Source organism: Haliotis cracherodii, unplaced genomic scaffold (assembly GCF_022045235.1).
Source record: "Haliotis cracherodii isolate W230 unplaced genomic scaffold, xgHalCrac1.p SCAF_6, whole genome shotgun sequence".
NCBI classification, from domain to species: Eukaryota; Metazoa; Mollusca; class Gastropoda; order Lepetellida; family Haliotidae; genus Haliotis; species Haliotis cracherodii.
In genome coordinates, this window is record NW_027266319.1 from 31,987,739 (window position 1) to 32,011,946 (window position 24,208).

Genomic DNA, 24,208 nt, shown 5'->3' on the forward strand with positions numbered 1-24,208 from the left:
GTTATGTATGTATGTATGTATGTTATGTATGTTATGTATGTATGTATGTATGTATGTATGTTATGTATGTTATATATGTATGTATGTATGTATGTATGTATGTATGTATGTATGTATGTATGTATGTATGTATGTATGTATGTATGTATGTATGTTATGTATGTATGTATGTATGTACGGAGTAATTGGCTGGGAATGGTATCGTTAGGATTAGTGGTACTTAACTGTACTTAATGTAGCAGTATTCTGTTTTCCTGATTGAGCTCTGTCTCATTTAATGATTATTCGCGCATGTGTATCGTTATTGAGAGAAGGGGACTACCATACGTGGATGAGGGAAAGCGTGGTACTGTGCTTGAATCTGTATGTACATTGATATCACGGTAATTTTGAACGGCTTCGTTCTCATTGACATCACTTTTCAGGAAAGGGGAAACATTAATTTATGTATTCGCATACATATATACAGTGATCCCCCCAAAGGAGCCCCCGGAATGAGGGATTTCCTTATTAGTGAGGCTATTAGGGAATTGAATGAAAACACCAGATACTAACATTCACCAAAAGATTTATTTCCCGGGTCCTGTTCCACAAAGCGATCGTAACTTTCACACTTTAACATAGACTTACGACCTAGCGCTAAGACGATCGTAACTTTCACACTTTAAAATAGACTTACGACCAAGCGCTAAGATCACTTTGTGGAACATGGCTCTGGGTCCCGTTCCACAAAGCGATCTTGGTGCTATGATTATCGTACGCCTGTGTTAAAGTATGGGAGTTACGATAATCTTAGCGCTAAGATCGCTTTGTGAAACGGTACCCTGGACGTAAAACGTAAACGGGACTGTTCTGCAAGTTTGCTGTCTGTTCCGTTATTTCTTTCCATCAGTATATTATGTAAATACACGAAAGAACGAAATCTAAGTAATCGCCCCATGCCTTTTATTTTTCGTAAGATAACGTTATTACATTAAATGTGTGTTTTTGATTAACAAATGACACGAATGCTTCTAATTATTTAATATATGTACACAAAACACCACAAGACATCAATATTTAACATGGAAGCATGCTACACAGTGCAATGAATGTATAACCATTGTGAAGTAGTGTGTTTTAATTATCTAGTTGGGTTTTTTTAAATAAAGAACAATAAATAAATTTAAAGTGACCGTTTTAAAGTTAATCGTGTTAATCTAAGTCCTGTACGAAAACAAGTTTGATTCGTATTTCTAACCAACCCAAGCCAACATGTGTCAATCTCCATGGACTGAGGTGGTTCATGGACAGAAACTTCAGGCTATGGTCACAAATATATTGCAGACAGTTTCTATCGTCCTTGCTTCACTGGCTTATATACACTACGTTCCTCTATAACCCATGAATACACACAACCGTCTTGCAGTGTGTCTAAATTTTTAACCAACCAATCAACCGACAGGATGCAGACCCGATCAAACCATTCGTGACCAAATCGTGTTATTCCGGGACAAGCCGAATACCAGTTACGGAAAGGGGCGAGTGGTGACGAATGCAGATCAAACCAGCGTGTATTCCTGACAACATTCATACAAGGAGTAGCGCTCATTTGACATCCACACGAGGGCTCATCATTCTATTGCTTGACTTGACTATAGGTATGTGTGACCACTGCACCACAAATCGGTCGTGTGTATTGACAGGCGATGAAGGATCGTCGTGTGTACAAGTCTGTGAAGTATTGATTATCCCGTTCTGAAGGAACAGTTGTTCCTCGTGCCGACATTACACAGTCCTTGGGGGTGAGGCTGGATTGCCCCAGGTTGGGCGGGGTCCCATCAGAGGGCCGGGAGCGTTGGTCTTAATTTCGAAGTCAGTGGCGGAGAGTTGGAACGGGTTATCAAACATGCATATAATTCTCCACAGATGAACAGGCATATACTGGCGGTTTATAGTAACTGTCATGGTAGCGATGTGTTCGCCACGAATTCGGCTGACGGTTCGCTCGACTCTGTAATATGGCGGCATGGTGTTGATCTCGTTCTGGTAGGCGTAGTTCTCGAACATCGTCACGTGGGGAAGTGGGCGCCCCCTAGCGGCACAGGTCACAGTCACCTGCAGCAACAAGTTCACAAATATGTTTTGGTATTTGAACATATATATCATGTGACAACCTTTTCTGGTTGTGACGGAAACATTTAAACGATATGTAGATCAATTATAGAATTGTTGTTTAAAGTCGCAGTCAGCAATATTCAAACGATATCATGGCGGCCTGTAAATAATTAGGTCTTGATCAGCAAAGCAGTGAATGACGTCAATAGAAACTATCCACTATAGGGAAGAATGACACGCGCAGCCCATTCCGATCCCATTTTCGATGAAATGAAGTACCGGTGGGGGGCTGTTTTGACTCTGAATCTCCACAGTGTAAGTGAAGCGTGATCTAACGCCACTTTGAAGAAGAGTATTTCAGTGACCGAGGTGACGCGGGTGTCATACTTTTCACTATTGTACATCATTAGGCAACCATTTTGGCGCTCTCTGTCAAATGTATATGTGTGTGCGTGTATACATGTATAATGGACCGGTGGCCTCATTCGGGAATAAACAACACCAACATCAACGTACGTTTGCCGCCTTGGTATGGGAAGGTTGATGACAAACCCAAGGATCATTATCAAGCCCAATCTGGGAATCGAACCTACGAAAAGCAGAGCCTGGCACAACTATGAGACGCAACTCTGCACAGCGCGTTGTGGCGTTCAGCTTAATGTGGGAGGAAAGTCCAAAGTGATGCATGTCTTAGGCTTGCCACTTTGGTGGAACCGACCAACATGGTTATGGGGCTGAGAAACTCTTGAAACAATCAGGCCAATGGTGCCACTGCTAAGGGACGCATCTTCAAATCGCGGCGCTTCAGACGACTGGTCCTGTAGTCATCAGTTGAATCGAACACGGTCTTACAGCGTGACAAGATAACCTTTCAGCAATTTGACTACTAACCGCCTTCAAGACGGTGGTGTTCAGTGGTACTTACCGACTCTTGTCCGTACACGACGCCGGAAGAGCTGTTGACGTACTCCACGGGTTCGCTGAGTAATAACGTCGTCCTCATCTCCGTGTGTTTGGTGCCGCTGAAGGCCACGCATACGTACTCCCCCTCATCTTCCTCCATCATCTGTTTGATACCGTAGTGGTTGTAAAGCATGTACGGCTCGCGCACCTCCAGCTTCGGCAGCTTCACCTCCATCAGGGACTTGTCAATCTGAACCTAGAACACGACGTCAGTGTGATGAACGCTGGAGTACATGTAGATTAATTTATTATTCTGGTTGAGGGGGCTTTAAAATATACTACACAAGTTAATAGTCTTTGAAAGGCATTTAGAGTGAGTGAGTGAGTATGGTTTTACGCCGCTTTTAGCAATATTCCAGCAATATCATGGCGGGAAACACCAGAAATGGGCTCCACACATTGTACCCATGTCGGGAATCGAACCCGGGTCTTCGGCGTGACGAGCTAACGCTTTAACCACTAGGCTACCCGACCGCCCCGAAAGGCATTTAGAAGTGATGAAGGAGTAGGTATATACTCCGAAACGTTGTGTTCCTCATAATACAGAAGTTGACATCCATAACTTATCTTAACATATAAGGACCGCCTCCGTGGTCTAGTGGTAGAGCGTCCGCCCGGAGAGCGGAGGGTCCGGGGTTCGATCCCCGGCCGCGTCATACCAAAAGACGATAAAAGATGGTACTTGTTGTTACCCTGTCTGGCGCTCGGCATTAAAGGGCTAAAACAAGGACTGGTCGGCTCGGAGTCAGTATACAGTGTCTGAGTGGGTATTCATGTTAAACTGCAGCATGGTATCTCAGTGGGCTAGCACTATACATCGGCATCAGTCCGGACTAGTACAAACAGCCGAACACACACGTGCATGCACGTCGCTATATAAGCGCAATAATCTTGGACGCGACGTTAAACCCAATTTCACCTCACCTGACTCTTAACTTATAAATTCATGACAACTTTTTATGGATGACTTCTTTTGTTCTTTGTAACGACGTTTCAAAGCTGAATCTCGCAAACGCAGTAACCAAAAGGTCATCCATTTAGAAGAATACACAAGAAGTCATCCATAAGGAAATATGTATTTCTGTTCTTCCAACTCTCTAAATGCCTATCAAAGACTTTATTCAACGTTTGATAGAGATAATCAGATATGTCATTCTATCTAAATATACACTTGACATTATGAGAATCGTTTTTGAGTATCATGAAAGGATAAAAATGTCCCTATCAAAATTGGAGAAGTTTAGCTTTTTATAGCCATGTCTACCGTTTCCAAATGAGCTCTATATACAAAAATATACATTATACATATATACATTAGTACTTGACATTAGACAGTAACAGAGTGAGTATGGTTTGGCGACATTTTTAGAATTATTCCGGCAACATCAAGGTCATAAATTGGCTACACACGCTGTACCCGTATGAGTGAGTGAGTGATGTTTTACGCCGCTTTTAGCAATATTCCAGCCATGTCACGGCGGGGAACACCAGAAATGAGCTTCACACAATGTACCCATGTCGGGAATCGAACCCGGGTCTTCAGCGTGTCGAGCGAACGATTTACCCACTCGGCTATCCCACCGCCCCTGTACCCATAGGAGGAATCGAACCAGGACCTTTGGCGTGATTAGACAACGCTTTAAACACTGGGCTAAACTATCACCCAGTGACAAAAAAGTAGGTTCATCATTGCTCTTTACGCATCCTGGCCACTGTTAACTATCATATAAGAACGTAAAAACAGTCCTACCTCCTCCTCCTCATTGTCTTTTTCAGGATTAACCATGTCAACACGGACTGTACAGAGTTATCTCCCTTTGTATATGTGGCGATGCTCCGGACAATATGGTCGTAACAAGTGAGCGAGTATGGTTTTATGCCGCGTTTAGCAATATTTCAGCAATGTTATGCTGCAGAACACCTGAAATTAGCTTCACACATTGATCCCATGTGGAGAATTTAACCCAAGCGTTCGGTGTGCGGAGCCAACTCTTTAATTCTTATGGGTACCATCGCCGCCATTTTTATCCTATTTCCATGCTTAGATAGATGAACCATTAAAGATAGCGGTACAAATATATAATAAATTGAAAATTATGAAATGGTTCATTCTAATTAACAGACGGGAATCATAGTATTATTCTTGTGATAGAGAAACGAATATTAATACCCCTTGATTTATAGGTCTTCGATTTACCTTGTACAATCGGATGCGTTCTGGGACAACGCCAACAGCGTGGCAGGCGATAGAACAAGTCTGGTTGGAGATGCAGGGCTTGAGAGGTGGGTCACGGCGTACAAAGGCGATGAAGCCTTTCGGGAAGGGGTCGAATCTGTCTGAGCGATGAACAAATACATATCTCATCTCTGTGAGGCCAGTGAGGACTGAATCCCGCTCTGTAGCCGTGTAATACTTAGAGAAGATTAGGATGCCATCATAGTCCCCTTTGTCCGTCATCAGTTCATAGGTAATCTTTAGTTCAGACCCTATGTCGTTCTTCTTCAGGGTTCTGATGGGCCCCACCCTGACCACGCCGCCTTGGATCTCTCTCCACTGGGGGTACTCCTCTATGACTGGGGGTGAGGCGGTAGTGTTGGCCATCCAGAAGCTCCACTGGTAATCATTGGGGGAGGTGAACCCGGGGTAGAACTTGGGGGAGGATACTGTTATCTGCATCGCCTTCTTCTTGAAGTAGTTGAAGCTGCCGTGGGGGCCGGTGTCGACGTCGAAGTTGGTGGGGCGGAGGACGACTTCGGCGGTTTTGTTGGGGTTTGGTCTGAAGCTGAGGACGAAGGTGACGTGGTCGACGATGACGGAGGCGACGATCTCCTTGGAAGGGTGGATACGGAGGGTGGTCTTCCCCATCCCGTTCCTGAAGACTTTGGTGATGATGCCTTCGTCGCTAATAGCTGTGAATTGGTAAAGGGAAGCCACTTTTAATGCATGTATATCATTAATAACCACTTAGAAGAAGGGTTTTGAAGATGCTAGAATTCAACAAACTAATCAACGATTGTGAATATTGTGCATAGACCTAAAGAAAAATACTGTCACTCACTGTTCATTTTTAAACAAGATGAATTGGAATTTGTTCATAATATGAATGTCACTCTATTTATCAACTCTTTGAAAACATAATATTGATAGGTGATCACTCCACGAATAAGGGAGCGGTGGGGTAGCACGTCACGCCGAATGCGTTGGTTCAATTCCCCTCGGGGTACTATTGCGGCGTAAAACTGTAGTCACTCACTCAACACAGCAGACGAGCATGCTCAAAGCTTTATTACCCTGATCAGTGGATCAGTATTAACTCAAACTACTCTCTCAGCTCCATTTGGAGTATATAAACCAAGATGTCGGTAAGACGCGAGATTAACATAACGTTTTCCTTATCATTTCATTCCTTGGAGTGTTGTTTAGTGAACAGAAGCCAGATCGTAACACCTAAGGCAAAATCAACCTGAGTTTCAGCCTTGAGCTATATGACTCTCCTGTACGAGACATGAAGACACACGTAATGTCCGGTCATTTATTGTCTTACAGTCGCCCTGTACATCACACCATGTCATCGATGATAGATCGCCACGAATGAGGCCGTGCTATTATTGTCACGTGACGGCTACTCGCACAACACCCTGATCCTACTGCTGGAGTCAAGTGTACTTGCCCTGTTTGTGTTTGTACAAATGAGTGAGTGCGTGATGCCAGAAGCCTCTTTTAGCAATACTCGAGTGATATTCCAGCGGAATGACACTACGAACTGGCTTCACCCCATGTCTTCGGTGTTCACTCATACACCCAGGTTTGGCATTGCCTAGAAATTGACACAATTTTTGTATCTTTAATTTATTTATGTAACTTCTCTTCCGGTATGTCTACGACGTACTGGGGCCACGGGTGGCCAGTCGTCTAAAGCGCCGCGATTCGCAGTGCAGTGTTGCGTCCAACGGGCACGCCATAAACCTATGACTGTGGGTTCGAATCCCGGTTCTGTTTTGGAGTTTTCCGCCTGATAACGTTTTGAAAACGCTTTGAGTTTGTTGTTCAAATCCAATTTTCAAGCGTACAATTACTTTCCCCATGCAGTTTATATGCTAGTATCGCCTCAATGTATTCTAGGGCTGGTTGGTTGGATGGTTCGTTTGTTGTTTAACGCCGCACTCAGCAATATTCCAGCTATATGACGGCGGTCTGTAAATAATTGAGTCTGGACCAGACGATCCAGTGATTGATATCATGTGCATCGATCCATGCAATTGGGATCGATGACATGCATCAACCAAGTCAGCGAGCCTGACCACCCGATCATGTTAGTCGCCTCTTACGACAAGCATAGTCGCCTTTTACGGCAAGCGTGGTTGTATTACTAGGGACATGTAAGAGTGAATGTGTGAATGTGTTGTTCAATCCTCTATTATTGCAAAAACGATGCACAAAGGGGCATTCACACGGTACAACTAGTTGTATATACTTTGTTGCATGCAACACATTGCATCGTGTGAATATGAAAGTCGGACGTATGCAACTTGGTAGACGTGAATTGTACATGGGGTCGGTTAAAATGACTGATGTTACGGCGAGATGATGCAATGGTGAGTGAGTGAGTGTGGTTATACGCCGCTTTTAGCAATATTCCCGCAATATCACGGCGGGGAACTACTCGGCTCCCCCACCGCCCCTGGTACTGCGGGGATGAAGTTAGTGACATAGTATGTTGCTTCGATGATGGAAAATGATGCCGTATGCTTCTAAGGCGATATTTATCCGAACGTTGCTATGGCGACGGTTAACTGAAATAATGCGATATGTCGATAAAAACAGGGATAAATATTACTATATGTTGCCATGGAAGTGAATCACTGAGGTACGTTATTATTTGACAAGGGCAGTATATTTCTACGAGGGAGGATACATAATGCAACAAATATTTGTTTGTTTGTTGTTTAACGCCGCACTCAGCAATATTCCAGCTATATGACGTCGGTCTGTGAATCATCAAGTCTGGCCCAGACAAGCCAGTGATTGACAACATGAGTATCGATCTACGCAATTGGGATACCATGATATGCACAAACCAAGTCAGCGATACTGACCATCGGATCCAATTAGTCGCCTCTTAGTACAAGCATGGGTTGCTGAAGACCAATACAACCCTGATCCTCACGGTTAAAAACGTATTTCAGAACCAGTATACATGTATTAGGCTGCTAACAATTGCAAGAGATGGTTCTGGCAGACAGGAGTTAGATAGAGACACGTGCAATAAAACGATGCAAGGAGGCGCCAGCTCGCCGAGCTCTACATCACCTGCCATCATGGCCATACAGGCGACCTTTGATATCGCGAACATTGACATATTAGGCCCAGTTCCACAAAGCAATTATAGTGCTACGACTGTCGTAAGTCTATGTTAAAGAATGGGAGTTACGATCATCTTAGCGCCACGATCGCTTTGTGGAACAGGGCCCTGGGCCCTGTTTCCAAAAAGCGATATGAGTGCTAAGACGATCGTAACTCCAATATGTTAGACGTACGACAGTCGTAGCGCTACTGAGATCGCTATTTAAAACAGCGCCCTGACTGTCAGCTCAATACTATCTTTCAGTGCCCAATGTTTTTAAGTATTGTTTGGATCTTTCCGTTCTGATATAATCTGGGTCGACTGTATGTTCACAATGCACACTACGCAAACTCCCCACCTAGAATACCCGGAGAGTGCACTGCTATGTCCATAATTCCTTGTGGTCAGTCGCTGAAACATTCCGCGATTACAAAGAAAAATTCTGTATTCACTCTTGTCAGCGGAATGACAATAGTTTTGTAAACTGTTGAACAGAATTCTACAATTCGGCTTGAAATGGATATTAAATAAATTTTAAAACCAAATTGAAACGGAATAATTAGCTATTTAAAATTCGATTTTTGCATCGGGATGTTAAGAATGATATATTAAAGCGTATTGTCCAAAGCAAAAACATAAATGTCTTTTTCAATGTTAAACGGTAAAAAATGTTATCAGCGGATTAGCAGATACCGTGGCTTGCATTATTTGCCAAATTGGTCCGGAATCCTTCAAGGATGGGTGCATTTGATTGAGATCTTTTACCCGTGATAGAAGCCTTAACGGCCTCCAACACACACATGCAAAGTTACGGGGGGAAAGACCGCAATCTCAGGAGCGCACCGCCTAAGTGTGCACATATACCCCGGATACTCAAGATGGGTAGTCCCAAGTATGTACAAACCGCCATCTAGCGAGCCCGGTGTGTCTTTGAGATTCGTTTGCGCTTTGCTGTTACCTATAGTTGGAAACAGAATTATTTTCATACAGTGTCGGCTGATGTCATGAACGTGCAAATTTGTCAGCACAATGGGTTTGCCATAATGGTGAATGTCTACGTCAGTTTCATGTTATGCTGACCCACCGTGATACGACTGAAATACTATATAATGCGTCATTAAATGTTAATTCCTCACTCACTTAGCCCCCGTCTTAAAGTGGTTACGACCGCCCTCGCCGGGAGTGGAACGTCGGGAGTTCTATTCCCAGCCGCGTCATACAATAAGACGTTAAAAGATGGTACTTGATGTTACCCTTCCCGGCGCTCTAGTCCGAACTAGATATTGATGGCAGATCCACGTTGACATGACCAAATGCTCTATTGAGAGAATGTTTCTATAGAAACCATTCAGCATCCCGCCTATATTTCTGCAAGTTGCATTGGTTAAATATCACTTAATCCAGAACTTATGAGTGAGTGAGTGAGGGAGTTGGATTTAACCCCGTTTTTAACAGCATTCCAGTTATATCGCGGCGTGTCAGCTTGATGAAGGAGGAAAACCCGAAGTGATGCAGGTCTCAGACGTGTACCACTTCGGTGAAACCCACGAGCACCGGTATGGTGCTGACAAACCTAGATACATAATCGGGGCGAACCGGGATTCGAACCCACAATCATAGGTTTCTGGCGTGCCTAAGGGACGCAACTCTGCATAGCGAATCGCGGCCTTAGACGACTGGGCCACCCGTGCCCCCAACAAAGATAAGGGAAATCGGATGAGAGTGTTGGATTCAGTATACGTATCATGTTTAACTTATGAACATATATGTACATCCATCAATGCTGTTGGTTCTATTCTCATTGGTTTCACGCTGCGCTTGTGTATATGGTCAGCCAGAGATAGGCAGTGTTAGAAACATCGTAAATGAAAAACATTATATCCTCCAAACCAAGCAAAACATATTAGACCGTACCAGGTTTCAGAATGGCGTTTAGTTTATGCAAGGTACGAATTAGGCAAAAAGCTTTATAAATGAAATACAAAATGCCCTAGTTTTCAAAGCGTCACCTACCGGCAGGTTCTGTGTTGACTCTCCAGATAACTCGTGGTTCCTTAATGGCCTTGTATTCAATTGTGTAAGTGGCGCTATCCTTGGCAGCGTTGACCTCGACCTTTGCCTTCGTGGGTTGAAGGTCGACTGGGTGTACATATCCATTCGGTCCAGTCTAAAACATACCCAACATGTCAGCCACCTCAATGTCTAACATCACATTCCATAGCTCATGATGTCAATCACTGGATTCTTTGATACAATTTATATTACCGTATTCGACATAATAAGCGCCCAGGTCGCTCTCAAAATTGGAATTAGGAGGCTCTTATTAGAATATTATTTTGGTGAAAAACAACAGAGTTGAATCGTAAAATCGTAATGTTGACAGCCTGAAATGTTTATATACGACAAAATATATTTTTTCAGAATTTTATTTCCATAATTAAGGATGCATATAGCACACGTATTATACACGAATAAATAAGTCTTGTGTACATTCAATCGGAAGGGGTGCTAATTGTGGTTTGTTCACTAGCCAATATATTAGCATATATCTCCGTGGGCGCTTATTACGTCGAATACGGTATTTACAGACCGTCGCCGCGTAGCTAGAATATCGCTGGGTGCAGGGTTAAAACTCAAACAAACAAACTAGAAGTTAGAAATACTTACTGATTTTAATGCCGTCCACAGTTTGTTAATTTCATGTTCAACATATGTCTGAAAGTTGTTGAATCTGTCGAGAAGTTGTTGTACTGTTGTCGTAAGTTCACCCTGAAACATAAACAACAACATAAACATGTGTCATAAACTACATGTATCATGCGCCACCATTGAGATTAGGTCGGGTAATGTTTCAGGACTAACAAATTAATAAATGAGCTCAGCGAAATACTTTCATCGTTTGCTAACCCCAAGTTTCATAAACAGGATAAATCCTTCGATGTATTTAAACTCGTGACTAATGAGAGATATGTCCATTTCTCCCAAGGCACGTCAAGGCACGGATGGCCCAGTCCCGCCATTTGCTGTGCAGAGTGGGTTCGAATCCCATGTTCTTCCCGATTAAGATCCTTGGTTCATCATCATCTGCCTCGTGCTCGTTGGTTTCACAAAAGCGCAAAATGTACAAGATTGTCAGCACTTTGAACTCTCCTCCCACATCAAGCCGACACGCCGTGATATAACCAAAATATTAAGACAACTCACTCACTCTCTCTCCACTAACCAGACCAGACAGAAGCACACCACAAACATCCATATGTCAAGAATGTATAAAATGGAAAGTATTTAACCATTTTTCAATTCCAAACCTGAGGGTATTAACCGCATCTCGAAGATGTATGTATATTGAATGTTTAATCTTGAGTTAAATTGTTTGATAGGCATAACTTAGAAGTTGACGGATGAAAAAGTAGACACAATTTATGGATAACAAAGAAGTTGTTTTCCAGAAATTGTGTCTACTTTGGCAAGGGAGATAACTGGAAACTGGACCGGGAAGATAGAGTGTTACAAATTGGTTCCGATGCATGCAGAACATGTTCGCAAAATTGCTACTTTACACGGGAATATATTGTAAGCGGTGCGGAACGCTTCTTCCAGGTGTATGTCTGTCAATAAGGTTTGCTTTGCTTTGTTTGTTGTTTAACGCCGCACTCAGCAATATGTTTGTTTGTTTGTTGTTTAACGCAGCACTCAGCTGCTATATTCTAGCTATATGACGGCGGTCTGTAAATAATCGAGTCTGGACCAGACAGTCCATAACAGTCTGGACCAGACAGTTGACATAATGAGCATCGATCCACGCAATTGGGACCGATGACATGCATCAACCAAGTAAGCGAGCCTGACCACCCGATCCCGTCGCCTCTTAAGACAAGCATCGTCGCCTTTTACAGCAAGCATGGGATGCTGAAGACCTATTCTACCCTGGATCTTCACGGGTCCTGTCAATAAGGAACAGAGCTTTTGTATGTTATATGAATTATTTAAAACTGACAATATTCAAAATATTTCAATTTCGTTCTTTAAATAAAATTATTGCAACCCAAAAGTCAATTGCAGAAAAAAACTAAATTTACGACATCATGGGCGCCTTTAACGACATTGTCAAATGAAAGCGTTACTCAAGTGGTTTTAATATACCCATTTCCATAAATGTGTCAGCATGGTATAGAAATCTAACTGATACACGGCAATTATATGAGAACGTGCCTCTATTGAAGTTCCGAGCCAACACTTGCAACAATTTACGACCATCAGCTGTCAAGGCTCGTCGTGACTGAATCTTCGAGCGAGGCTGTTTAGTATACTTGTTGCAAGAGTAAGAAATATAGCTTTGCAGCAAGTATATGCAACACGTATAGGAACCAATTCGCAAGGCAAGAACAATCTCACCTTAGACCATTATCTATACCCTGGGGTTTGGTAAGGAGATTCTGGCACTACTAAGGGACGCAACTCGGAAACGTGAAGTGAGACATTTTCAACCACTCGGCTTCAAGTCACGCTTCAATTTAACATATATTATTAATGAAATAGGTGTAATTTTATAATAGCGGCGTAAAATCATACTCAGTCAGTCCTTTTATCCACTTGTCAGGCAGATTTTGTGAAAACTAAGTTAAAGCATGGTTACGCTATTGATTCATTTGTTAAGACTGTCCTTAGAGCTTTTATCGCCTTGTTAAAGAAACCGTTCGGTAATTTAATCACCACATTTGACATGTTATAATACATTGTCTACATTTATTACTCATAGCATGAAACGTGCTCACATCCATCACAACATAATCATCACTTGAAAGAAACCTCTTCACTATAATATACCCACAAGGAGTTATCACACCGAAGGCTTCACATGAATAATATAAATAAATAATCCCTGATATTTTATTAGGCTGTAAGTCTTATTTGATTAATCCTTTACTTTTTAAAAATAAATTTTAATGATACATTCTCTTTGCATACAGTTTGATAGAATACACGCGAACACGTGTAATATTCTGTTCAGTAACACGAAGTCGGCAATATTCCAGCTATATATCTAAGGCCTGTAAATAGCCCAGTATTTGGGGTCACGATGACACACAAGTGACCATCTGATCCTCACTGCAACCAGAAAAGTGGTCCTGCATCACTTCGGGCTCTCCTCCCGCATCCAGCTGACACGCGGAGATAAAACTGGACTACTGTTCAAAGCGGCGTTGAACCAAACTCACTCACTCGTGTTACAACCGTGAAGCAGTGGAATAATTACAGGGTTCTACTGTAACATAATTACCATTATACCACTGTAACTGTAACACTCTCAATAACTCGTCTATTTCCAAAATGAACATGGTTTCACGTCCTGAAATGATCCATTTCCTAGTCCCGTGCACGAATAATATCAATTTATGTATTTTCATGTGATCAATGTTTTTTAGTGAAATTAATAAATCAGAAAAAATACATTTGGGGTAATTCCTTTTAAAGTCCACGCCGTACCAGGGTGACATCGTAATAAATTATTGAAATATTAAAATGTTTTCAAGAAATGAGCAAAAATGATGATATGATTTCAAAATAAATTCCTCTACACAATTTAAAACCAAAACCAAAACATTTCCTATCTTCAATTCACCTGAGTTGGTTAGTTTAGTTTAAACATATTTTTTTTAGCTGAATCTACAACGGGATTACCTGGTTCTCTCCCAAATGTGTGGTTTAATGCCGCTAAACCTTAATGTGTATAAGTTATTTTAATAAATGTAACACTTTTTTGAAAACTTTACGATTATCTCTGATCGTGATATTCTGTGACGCATTGTGCCAAAGACAAGACATAAATAGATAAATAAATAGATAGATGACGTCATTGTGTCACATTTGCGTAGAATTATATCGTGTCAGTTTTATAAAAAACAATGGCACAAATTCCATTTCATAATCTTATCAACAACAAATGGCCAATCCTATCAACAACAAATTTCCAATCTTATCAACATCTCATGCGGTTGTGTCTTAATGCCTTTAATCTTAAATGAATGAATGACACAATGTCGTTGTGAATACTAAATAGTCACGAGCTTTTCGTGCACGCGGCGAGGTGTGTCATTTGATTGACAGATGAGACACGACAGGCATGTCTGTTTCATCGAGAAAACCATAAGAAATATATATAAATCGGTTTCGTTGACAGATCGTTGACTGTTACATTAAGACGCACACAAACAACGTGAGGCAGTGTAGGTCAGCCGGTTTGAGCTTCAACAAAACGAGACAATTACTGCTTCTTCCGCAATTATATTAAAACAAAACAGTGAAATATTATACAGAAATATGTCATTGTGAACATAAGGGTCAACAATTTACTTTGACGATCACCTCCCATAGAATTCACGATGTTAACACATTCATGGCTACTTATATAATGATTTTCTCATAATATTGACCCAGGGTATCACGATGTTAACACATTCATGGCTACTTATATAATAATTTTCTTATAATATTGACCCAGGGTATCAGAAAATATAACGAGAAATTTCATTGAAAAAAATTAACAATAATATTAAATTTGGAAATCTAAATAAAAGTTGTATATATACACATAAATTAAGAATATCGAATTAAAGTAAAACAGAATTATAAGACTAAAGTAAAGAGTGGACTCAATATGTTTCAAACAGTAATGTAGCAACTATTAAGTATTCTAGGGTAGGGACTGGGAACATAGATTTATATTTAATGGTATTAATATAAAAGAAGGAGCCGGAAAAAAATTATCTATACATTATATTTCAGGAAGTGCAGCATGTCTGGCAAACCGATGTGTTTTGAAAAAAGATTCCTAGCAACCCTCCCTGTCTCCCAACCCCCACACCCCTATTATATAATGGTCGATCCCTAATGAATATGCATATCTCGCTCCTCCTTTCTACAGAGACGTGGTATACAGTGTGAGCCAAACCCGTCATAGAGTAAAAACGGACTTTCTACAAATTAGTTTCATGTACTTTAGAATGTAAATTCCTTAATTTATTTTGTGGAAAGTAAAAGAAAATTGTGATTGAGTATGGTGTTTAGCAATATGTACAGCAATGTCACGCCGGGGAACCAGAAGTAGGATTTACACATTACACACAGAGGGAATAGAACCCGGGATTTCGGCGTGACGAGCGGACGCTTTAACCACAAGGCTATTCCACCGCCATAAAATTAACGAAGCACTCGTTGTATTGATCAAAGTGTAATTCTCCTCCATAGCCCACAGGTGTTTTATATCATATAACCCACACAGTTGCTATAAAACGTACGTTTAGTGAACTGCTTGAAGCATAATGCATTTAGAGGTCGTGCGTACGTATAATTGAGTTCATGTTTTATCTAATAAAAAAAATACAAATATATTTTTTTTCAATGCCAAGTCATTGAGATCAATTAAGTCTACCATAGGGGTCATGTTACTGCACTTGCTGTTTATGTAGGTAGGTTTCCAAGTAAAAGATACTAAAATGTTTTTTAGCACAACCCAAGGCTATGGGTGATAGAGAGGGTGATTGGCAGATGGAGAAATAGCACTGAAAAATTGTCGAAAGCATTTGGCTGGAATATGGCACCGGCTACAGTTTATAATTTACGATCTATCTATCAACGCTCCTTACTGACAACAGTTTAAATACGGTAATGAACACACTTTCACCATTTTGTGGGCACAGGTAACAAAGATAAGAGAAATCGGATGAGAGTGTTGGATTTAGTGCCACTTTTACCAATATTTTAGTTAAACCACGGCATGTCCGCTAATCTGGGCGGGAAGACACAAAGAGATGCGTGTCTTAAACGTTTACCAATTGGAAAACACCTCGTAACAAACCTAGAAACATCTGGTCGAATCGTTACTCGAACATTGGTTCTTGACAAGGCTAAGGGACGCAACTTGTCACTCAACGTAGTCGACTGGACACGGAAATAGTTAGGAGATACACAGTCTATATTGTGACCCGTTCCGACTAGTGAAGCTGGAATATTATTAACCTCCACGTACAGCGGTTATTGTCAAATCGTGTGGCTCCACATGGCACTATTCAAGTTCCCCACAGGGGCAAGTGAGGACGCGCGATATCACACGGAAAACATAAAAGCTTTCAGAGTTTCCAATTTATTGTGATGATAATGTATGTGACGTGTTAACATGGCATAACGTATTCGGATCTATCACAGGAACGTGTTATGTAAATAGTGGAATGCCACAGGAAATAATGGATCACGTTATTCTAGGCTCCAAGACAGAATGTAATAATTTATTCAACCATTTCCGCACATATGTGCGCACTAACATGTTAGGGCATATAGGGCATGTAGGACGTTTTACAGGAGACTGTAAACCTTTTAGCGACTCAAACGGCAGAGTGGTTTGTATACTCCCCGGGGGGTTGAGAATTTAATTTGAGCGCACATTGATCCAAAGACTAAATAATAAAGCATTCCCTTGGTGAATGGAATCTGGCGCATTAGTAAATTGACTGGTTTTGTTTGTTTGTTTGTTGTTTAACGCAGCACTCAGCAATATTCCAGCTATATGACGGCGGTCTGTAAATAATCGAGTCTGGACCAGACAAAACAGTGATTGATATCATGAGCATCAATCCAAGCAATTGGGATACGATAACATGCATCAGCCAAGTCAGCGAGCCTGACCAACCGATCCCATTAGTCGCCTCTTACGACAAGCATATTCGCCTTTTACCGCAAGCATGGATTCTACCCCGGATCATCACGGGTAAAATGGACTAGTAGTAGTAGTAGTAGTTGTAGTAGTAGTAGTAGTAGTAGTAGAAGTAGTAGTAGTAGTAGTAGTAGTTGTTGTAGTAGTAGACCTTGTTGTTGTTGTTGATGTTTCCCATATAATCTATTGATCATAATTAAATTTCATTTTTTGATAAGTTTATACGAATAAACCCTTTGCTATACAAACTACTTTTAATTGTACACCAAAACCGGCACACGGTATGTAGCCTATATTGCCATATACTGTGTCACTAACATGTATTGTGGTGGCTACTTGAAGGTGAGGTGAGGTGAAATTGGGTTTAACGTCGCGTCCTAGAGTATTGCACTTTTTACGACGTGCTTGCACGTGTGTGTGTGGCTGCTTGTACTAGTCCGGACTGATGCCGATTTATAGTGCAAGCCCAGTGAAATACCATGCCGCAGTTTAACATGAATACCCCACTCAAACACAGTATACCGACTCCGAGCCGACCAATCTTTGTTTTAGCCCCATAATGCCGGACGCCAGACAAGGTAACAACAATTACCATCTGTAAACATCTTTGGTATGACGCGGCCGGGGATCGAACCCCGGACCTTAAGCTCTCCGGGCGGACACTCTACCACTAGACCACGGAGGCGGTCGTACCTTCTTGAAAAAAATAAGGATCGAGAAAAAAATCGGAAAGAGACAATAATGAATAATAACATCAAGAATAGTCCTAATTCAAACTACCATGTTAGACTTAGAATCATGATAACATATTCACTGTGTTCTCCTGTGTAACAATACCGACATTTACCTGAATACCAACGTTTTTAGCTTAACTTTAAAGTTCAGAAAACCGTCTTTTTTATCACATACTTTCAGAAAATTCATATAATATATTTTGATTGTGCTACAACCAGCTACTGGTGTGATTTACTGGCGACTCCCCAACAACGTGGAATCACAGATCGTTTTGTAACATTAACTTTATGAGTGTTTTTGCCTACAAGGTAAAAAGAAACACCAGCATGTATTGTTCCAGGAATAGCCTGCCGCCCGGTGATGCATCGACGACATGGCGAGGTTTGACACTCAACAGTCAGCAATGACCGCGACGTAATATTTCACGGACAGGGCATAGCAACTGTACACGGAGATGGCCCGGAATGGAAAGGGGGATTCATACTACGTACGTGTGCTCTTATTGTATGCCAGATATGGTTATGGTTGCGAATATGATTTTGTATGAAATCTGAAATTCCAATTTTTTAAATAAAGTCAAACAATAGATGCAAAAGAAAATATAAACTAGAATTCTGCATCAAATTGATTATTTGTTTGGGTAAGTCTGTGTTTAGATATGGAGAACGAAAGGGTAGTTTCAGTAATCTCGACCTCGACCATAATCATAACAGCTTTTGTGTTTCCATCGCAAACAGCCCCGTGAAGATCAGGGATAGGTCTTCAGCAACCCATGCTTGCCGTGCAAGGCGACTATCCTTGCCGTAAGAGGCGACTAACGGGGTCGGGTGGTCAGGCTCGCTGACTTGGTTGATGCATGTCATTGATCCCAATTGCGTGGATCGACGCTCATGATGTCAGTCACTGGACTGACTGCTCCAGACACGATTATTTACAGTCCGCTGACATATAACTGGAATACTGCTGAGTGCGGCGTTAAACAACAAACAAAAAAAACCCCATGAGTATTGACTAAACAAGAAACAAACATAACAAGCAACCAGTTGACCCATATAGAGGATGATATAAAGTAACCTCTGACGTCTTCTCCTATATAAGTCCTGAAAATCCCTGCGATGATATTCACAACGCTGTAGTGTAACTAGCCAAGCCATATATATTTCCGCCTCACAATAAAACTGTCATGTAAAATAATGTGCTCCACCTTGGGACAAAACTTGACGTCTCCTACTTGGGCCCCGGCAGGTCGGAGTATGGACCGGGCTGGGGGAGCTATAATTGTCAGAGTGCTGAGCATAAGAGCCTCGCAGTGTTGACATTGTCGGAAATATATCATGACTGAGGGGAAAAAAGGGGACCACAATTCGGCTGACGGGTGTTGTTTAGGCTCCATGAAACAGAAAAATAGATTTAGTAATGGTGAATCTGCTTTTAACTGTGTTTCAGTTACATGTATATCGCGTGGTGTTAGCTTGGTGTGTGTGTGGGGTGGGGTGGGGTGGGGGGGGGGGGGGGGGTGCTACAGCTGTTGCTGTAACAATAGTAGTTAGAATATGAAGACGTAATAAATTCATTCGTCTTGAAATAGTAGTTACTGTAGCAATAGCAGTAGTATTTGTTTGTTTGTTTGTTTGTTTGTTGTTTAACGCCACACTCAGCAAAATTCCAGCTATATGATGGCGAAATAGCAGTAGTAGAAAATGTATAGCAGTAGCAGCAGATGTAATAGTAGCAGTCGTGGTAGCAGTGGTGTTGAAGTGGAAGAAGCAGTAGTGGAAGCAGCAGAAGTTGTAGCAGCAGCAGCAGTAGTAGTAGTAGTAGTAGTAGTAGTAGTAGTAGTAGTAGCAGCAGCAGTAATAGTAGTAGTAGCGGCAGTAGTAGAAGTATAAGTAGCAGCAGTAGTAGTAGCAGTAGTAGTAGCAGCACTAGTTGTAGTTATTGTAATAAAATGAGCAGTGATGAACACAAAGATAGTCCACTTCAACAACCTATCGTCCTACAAGTTCTACGATACAGTGGCAACACGTGGAGCAGCAGTGTAGGAAGAGGGCATCTGTAACAGACAGGTACAGCTTACGATGCCGAAACATCCGAGCACATCCAAGCACAACCTGCCCCCTGGTACATTGGGGGCACAACTAGGAGTCTCCCTCCCCTACGGACATAGCCTGGCGCTAAGTCACCGTGTATGATTACAATGCTGACAGATATTAATCGTGGTAATACATTCAGCCGACCATACACAACATGCCATCATGTTTATGGCTCGTCGTGACCAAACATCATCCGCGCACAACCTGGGGGGACAACAACGACTCTGTCTACGTCGTGTGATCATACAGTGTCACTCTATTACTTTGAAACTAGACTGACGGAACTAAATAAAGTGACGTAGTTAATTCAAATGTTTAGTGTATGTCAGGTCATAGGGCCACATACACGAAGGACATTCTATACAGTGTAGCATCATGTTACAAATAGATTCACATACTCCCTTTAAGTACATTTTTGCTTTTGAATAAAAGCGACAAAACCCTTTCCATATTCAATAGAAATCTGTGCTAAAAGCAGACATACTTGAAATATTATGACAGCCTTTAAACTTCATCATTTTTGGTTGCTATTAAATTGTTGCACTTAAGGGTGAGTTATTCTTATGTATTGCTATCGAATGCCTTCTAAGGATAGACATATAAAGATGAAATGATACAGATCTTTGATGGTTAGGTTACAATATGCACATGCTTATTGTTTGGTGCCTCTGAAGGTTTTCCTATTTACTCGTCACGATATGGCTGAAATATTGCCGATGTGATTTTAAATATTTACTCACTCACTCACTTTTCTATGCTATAGAATTATTAGTCTATAGCAGAAAGGCAGGAGTTATTTAACAACTGAACTCAAGATCAATATATCTTAAGGAATGACACGTGTACGGGTGTATGGCGACGCATGTGCGCATCTCATCTCATTTCGCGAAAGACGTTTCTGTATTTGTGAACTAGTCATATTTAAGATGACATGTTTAACCCCTCGGATGTTTCACCCGGTAAGTATTAGTCATTTTCCCTTTTACCAGAAACTGTGGGTACTAGACGTGTCACCTGAAGACCTAACCGCGATACGGGCCGTCGTTCTGATTGTACCCTGAAGCGCCCATTCTCCTAAACCTTAAGGCTGTTGTTCCGCTTTAAGCCTTTTTTTTTTAAGTGAGAAGATTTTGTTGACTTACAAAAACAGTTTTCCCCTCCGTTTTGAATGTGTAGAACAAGGAATACGAGGAGTTACTGGCACGAGACTTAATCGTATGCGGAAAATAGTAACTGATCCGAACCTTTGAGGACGTTATCAGAAATTGATCATATGTAATTATAAAACGTCTTGATGTTAAGCTGTAATGACGAATCATATTCAGCACAAAGTGCTAGAATACGGAATACAATTTCCTCTTGTTAATACGTGTGTGTGTGATGTGTGTAAATTGGTATGTACGGGATGTTACATTGCCATTGATGGGTACCAGGTAGAATCGGGACAACAAGAACATAGCAGATCTAGAACGTAACCTAACGCAGTCCTTGCTGTTAAAATAATAACGCAAGGTTAATCATAGTCTCCACTTAAACCACACGCGAAATATATTCTACTTAACTATCTTTTCATTGTACACAAAACTGATTTTTATGATAATGTCAAGTGTATATATATATATATAGAATATCATATCTGATCCGTATTAAACGTTGTGTAGCATATATTGATATTAATTAAAACAGCACCTTGTTGTTTTTGTACAAAGGTACAAAGAAACCTCATCTTCCTGTTCATTTCATCCAAGATTTTGTTTAAAAAAAATAGGTCCACGACGATCCAGTGGTCCACAAAGCTGAAACATGAACGCTACATTAAGACGGGACTTACCAGAGTTGGTTGTGCGGGTGCTTGGCCATTGCAGGACAGTAAGCAGAACGAAAGAATCCATACAAGCAAAAACATTGACGCGGGTGGAAGAAGAGATTTTGATGAGCCCGCCATGGTTTGTGGATCTTGCCGAACTGAGGAGGAGGGAGTTTTAACACAGTTACACCTCCTAGGTGGCGCACATAAATCTCGCGAAGGACACGTACGTCACGAGATTGATGTACGGTGATCCGTCATTGCTGAGATGAGCAGACGTCACCCCGCAGACGTCACCAAGCAGACGTCAAATTGGTGGAAGGCTATGGCTGAAAGTCTGGTCGACACACAAGGGTACAGTCAGAGCAAATCACATGACATGGCGGGCCGATACTGTTGTTGTGTTATGTAACTTGTCTTTTAGAGTTGAGCCAGATGGCAGGAAGGTTTTTGGGACATCCACATTTGTTGTGAAAACAATGGACATGTCTCCTTCGGGTCGTGATAAGAGATCGGTTTTGGTTATTTATATCTTGGCGTTTGTGGAATTGGCTTAATGCCTTAAGAACACTTGTAGGTAATATCTTGACATGTCCACGCCAAACGTGTTGTGTTGTGGACGGAACATGTACGGTGTACCTGATACAATATTACGTTAAAGGCTTTGTCATTCATCAGTGTCGTTTCGGCGTATAACATATTTGCCCTTCTCTTCACCTTAAACTTGAAGAAAATAGATTGCATCTGATGGTGAATGTAGGGCACCGCACAACGCAGGCTAATCCGTTAGGTCGAACATGGTTAGACGCTGATTGTAGTAATCTACTTTTGTTTACTTGTTCTCGAACAACTTAAGTCTTTTTTAAGTATAAGAGGCAGAATGGTTTAGAATGATTTTTTTAAACTTTTGACGTGAATAGTCAGCTGTGATTAAGGAATGTATTTCAAGAAACACGGGTTCTATTGTTGTATCATGTGCTGAAGTCAGATTACTACACCGTTGTCCATTCGTTTTTTATTGATGTTGTTTATTTGTTTGTTTGTTGTTTAACGCCGAGGTCAACAATATTCCAGCTGTAAAATGATGGTCTGTAATTATAAATAATCGAGTATTCCGAGCTGATTTGAGTCTCTAGCATTATTTGTGTTCTTGTTTGTTTGTTTGTTTGTTTTTTGTTTAACGCCGCACTCAGAAATATTCCATCTATATGACAGCGGTCTGTAAATAATCGAGTCTGGGCCAGAAAAAAACAGTTATTCATATCACAAGCATCGATCCACGCATTTGGGATTCGATGCAATGACCCAAGTCACCGAGCCGGACCGCCGGATCCATTTAGTCGCATCTACGACAAACTTGGCTTGCTGGGACCTATATCCAACCCGGAATTTTGAACCCGGGTTTTGACTGATGAATAGTGCTGAAAAATCGAATACGTACCTCAGCTGTAGCACTGACCATGCATACATCCGGCTACTGTAACACTTGAACGATAACACAAGTGTATTGCGGAGATATAAAGGCTTTTCTCATACTTGTACATTTGATAATATTTAATATTTTACTTTAATAGTTTTTTGCTCCATAAAACGTTTGTTTTGCGGTACACGAAGGTCCTATTTACTTCCATTTTTCTTGATTTTAACTACATAAATAGTTTGAATGTGTTTAAAGGTTAAGGATTACGATGAATGTTCGCCATGTACATTGGTGTATACGTGTGAGTGCATTATATACGTGGATTTGTTCAACCATTCTATTCTTTAATATGATTTCAAAGCGAACTTTCATCAGTTCACCGTTGGGAGAAGATATATTTTACAACAGCAATTTTCATACCTCCATCTCCGAATGATGAGATCTGATTGGTTCACGTGATCTTGATAAAATACCATGTATCACGCTTTGGAGGGAAATATAGTTCTCAGCGGGGGAATAAAACCCTTATACGCAGTAAACAGGATGTCCGTGGATTTCTGAGCCGTTATCCCTCATACCCCTCTTCGAAGCAAAAAGCTTCAAGCTTTTTCCATGTCACGTGACATAACACAAGTTAACCTCAACTCTATTGTTTTTATTCATTTAAAATGTCATATTAAAACATGTCGGTAAAGATAAAATTCGTTGTAGCAGGACCACTTGGGGTTCATGGGGTTATATGCGTCCCTCGTTAGGTTTTATATCTGCTTCGGCGTATAATCTAGAATGGTTATTTTCTTGCATTTGCAATTTTTATTTGTTTGTTTGTTGTTTAAAGACGCATTTGGAGTCCAACTTTTAGACTGCGTTGTGTAAATAATCGCGTCTGGACCAGACAATCCAGTGACTGACATCATGAGCATCGATCTACGCTGTTACGATACGATGACATGCATCAACCAAGTCAGTGAGCCTGTTTCATCTTACGACAAGCATGGGTTGCTGAAGACCAATTCTAACCCGGATTTTCACGGGTCG

General features: G+C 41.2%; 1 protein-coding gene across 1 annotated transcript; it reads right to left on the minus strand.

The window, feature by feature from the left end:
* Positions 1 to 939: 939 nt before the first annotated feature.
* Positions 940 to 21,891, minus strand: LOC139444617 (uncharacterized). The gene is made up of 7 exons (XM_071225525.1): positions 21,775 to 21,891; positions 11,073 to 11,174; positions 10,419 to 10,572; positions 9,310 to 9,363; positions 5,258 to 5,970; positions 3,023 to 3,256; positions 940 to 2,097 (listed from the first exon to the last, which is right to left on the minus strand). The coding sequence occupies exons 1-7, from the start codon at positions 21,886 to 21,888 to the stop codon at positions 1,768 to 1,770; spliced, it is 1,701 nt and encodes a 566-aa protein (XP_071081626.1). The 5' UTR covers positions 21,889 to 21,891; the 3' UTR covers positions 940 to 1,767.
* Positions 21,892 to 24,208: the final 2,317 nt, after the last annotated feature.

Coding starts and splice junctions, on each gene's coding strand:
- LOC139444617 (XM_071225525.1), bottom strand. CDS start 21,888: ATGGCGGGCTCATCAAAATCTCTTCTTCCACCCGCGTCAATGTTTTTG. Junction 10,573..11,072: donor TGTGGACGGCATTAAAATCA/GTAAGTATTTCT, acceptor GGTATGTTTTAG/ACTGGACCGAATGGATATGT. Junction 2,098..3,022: donor TCGTGTACGGACAAGAGTCG/GTAAGTACCACT, acceptor TTGTTGCTGCAG/GTGACTGTGACCTGTGCCGC.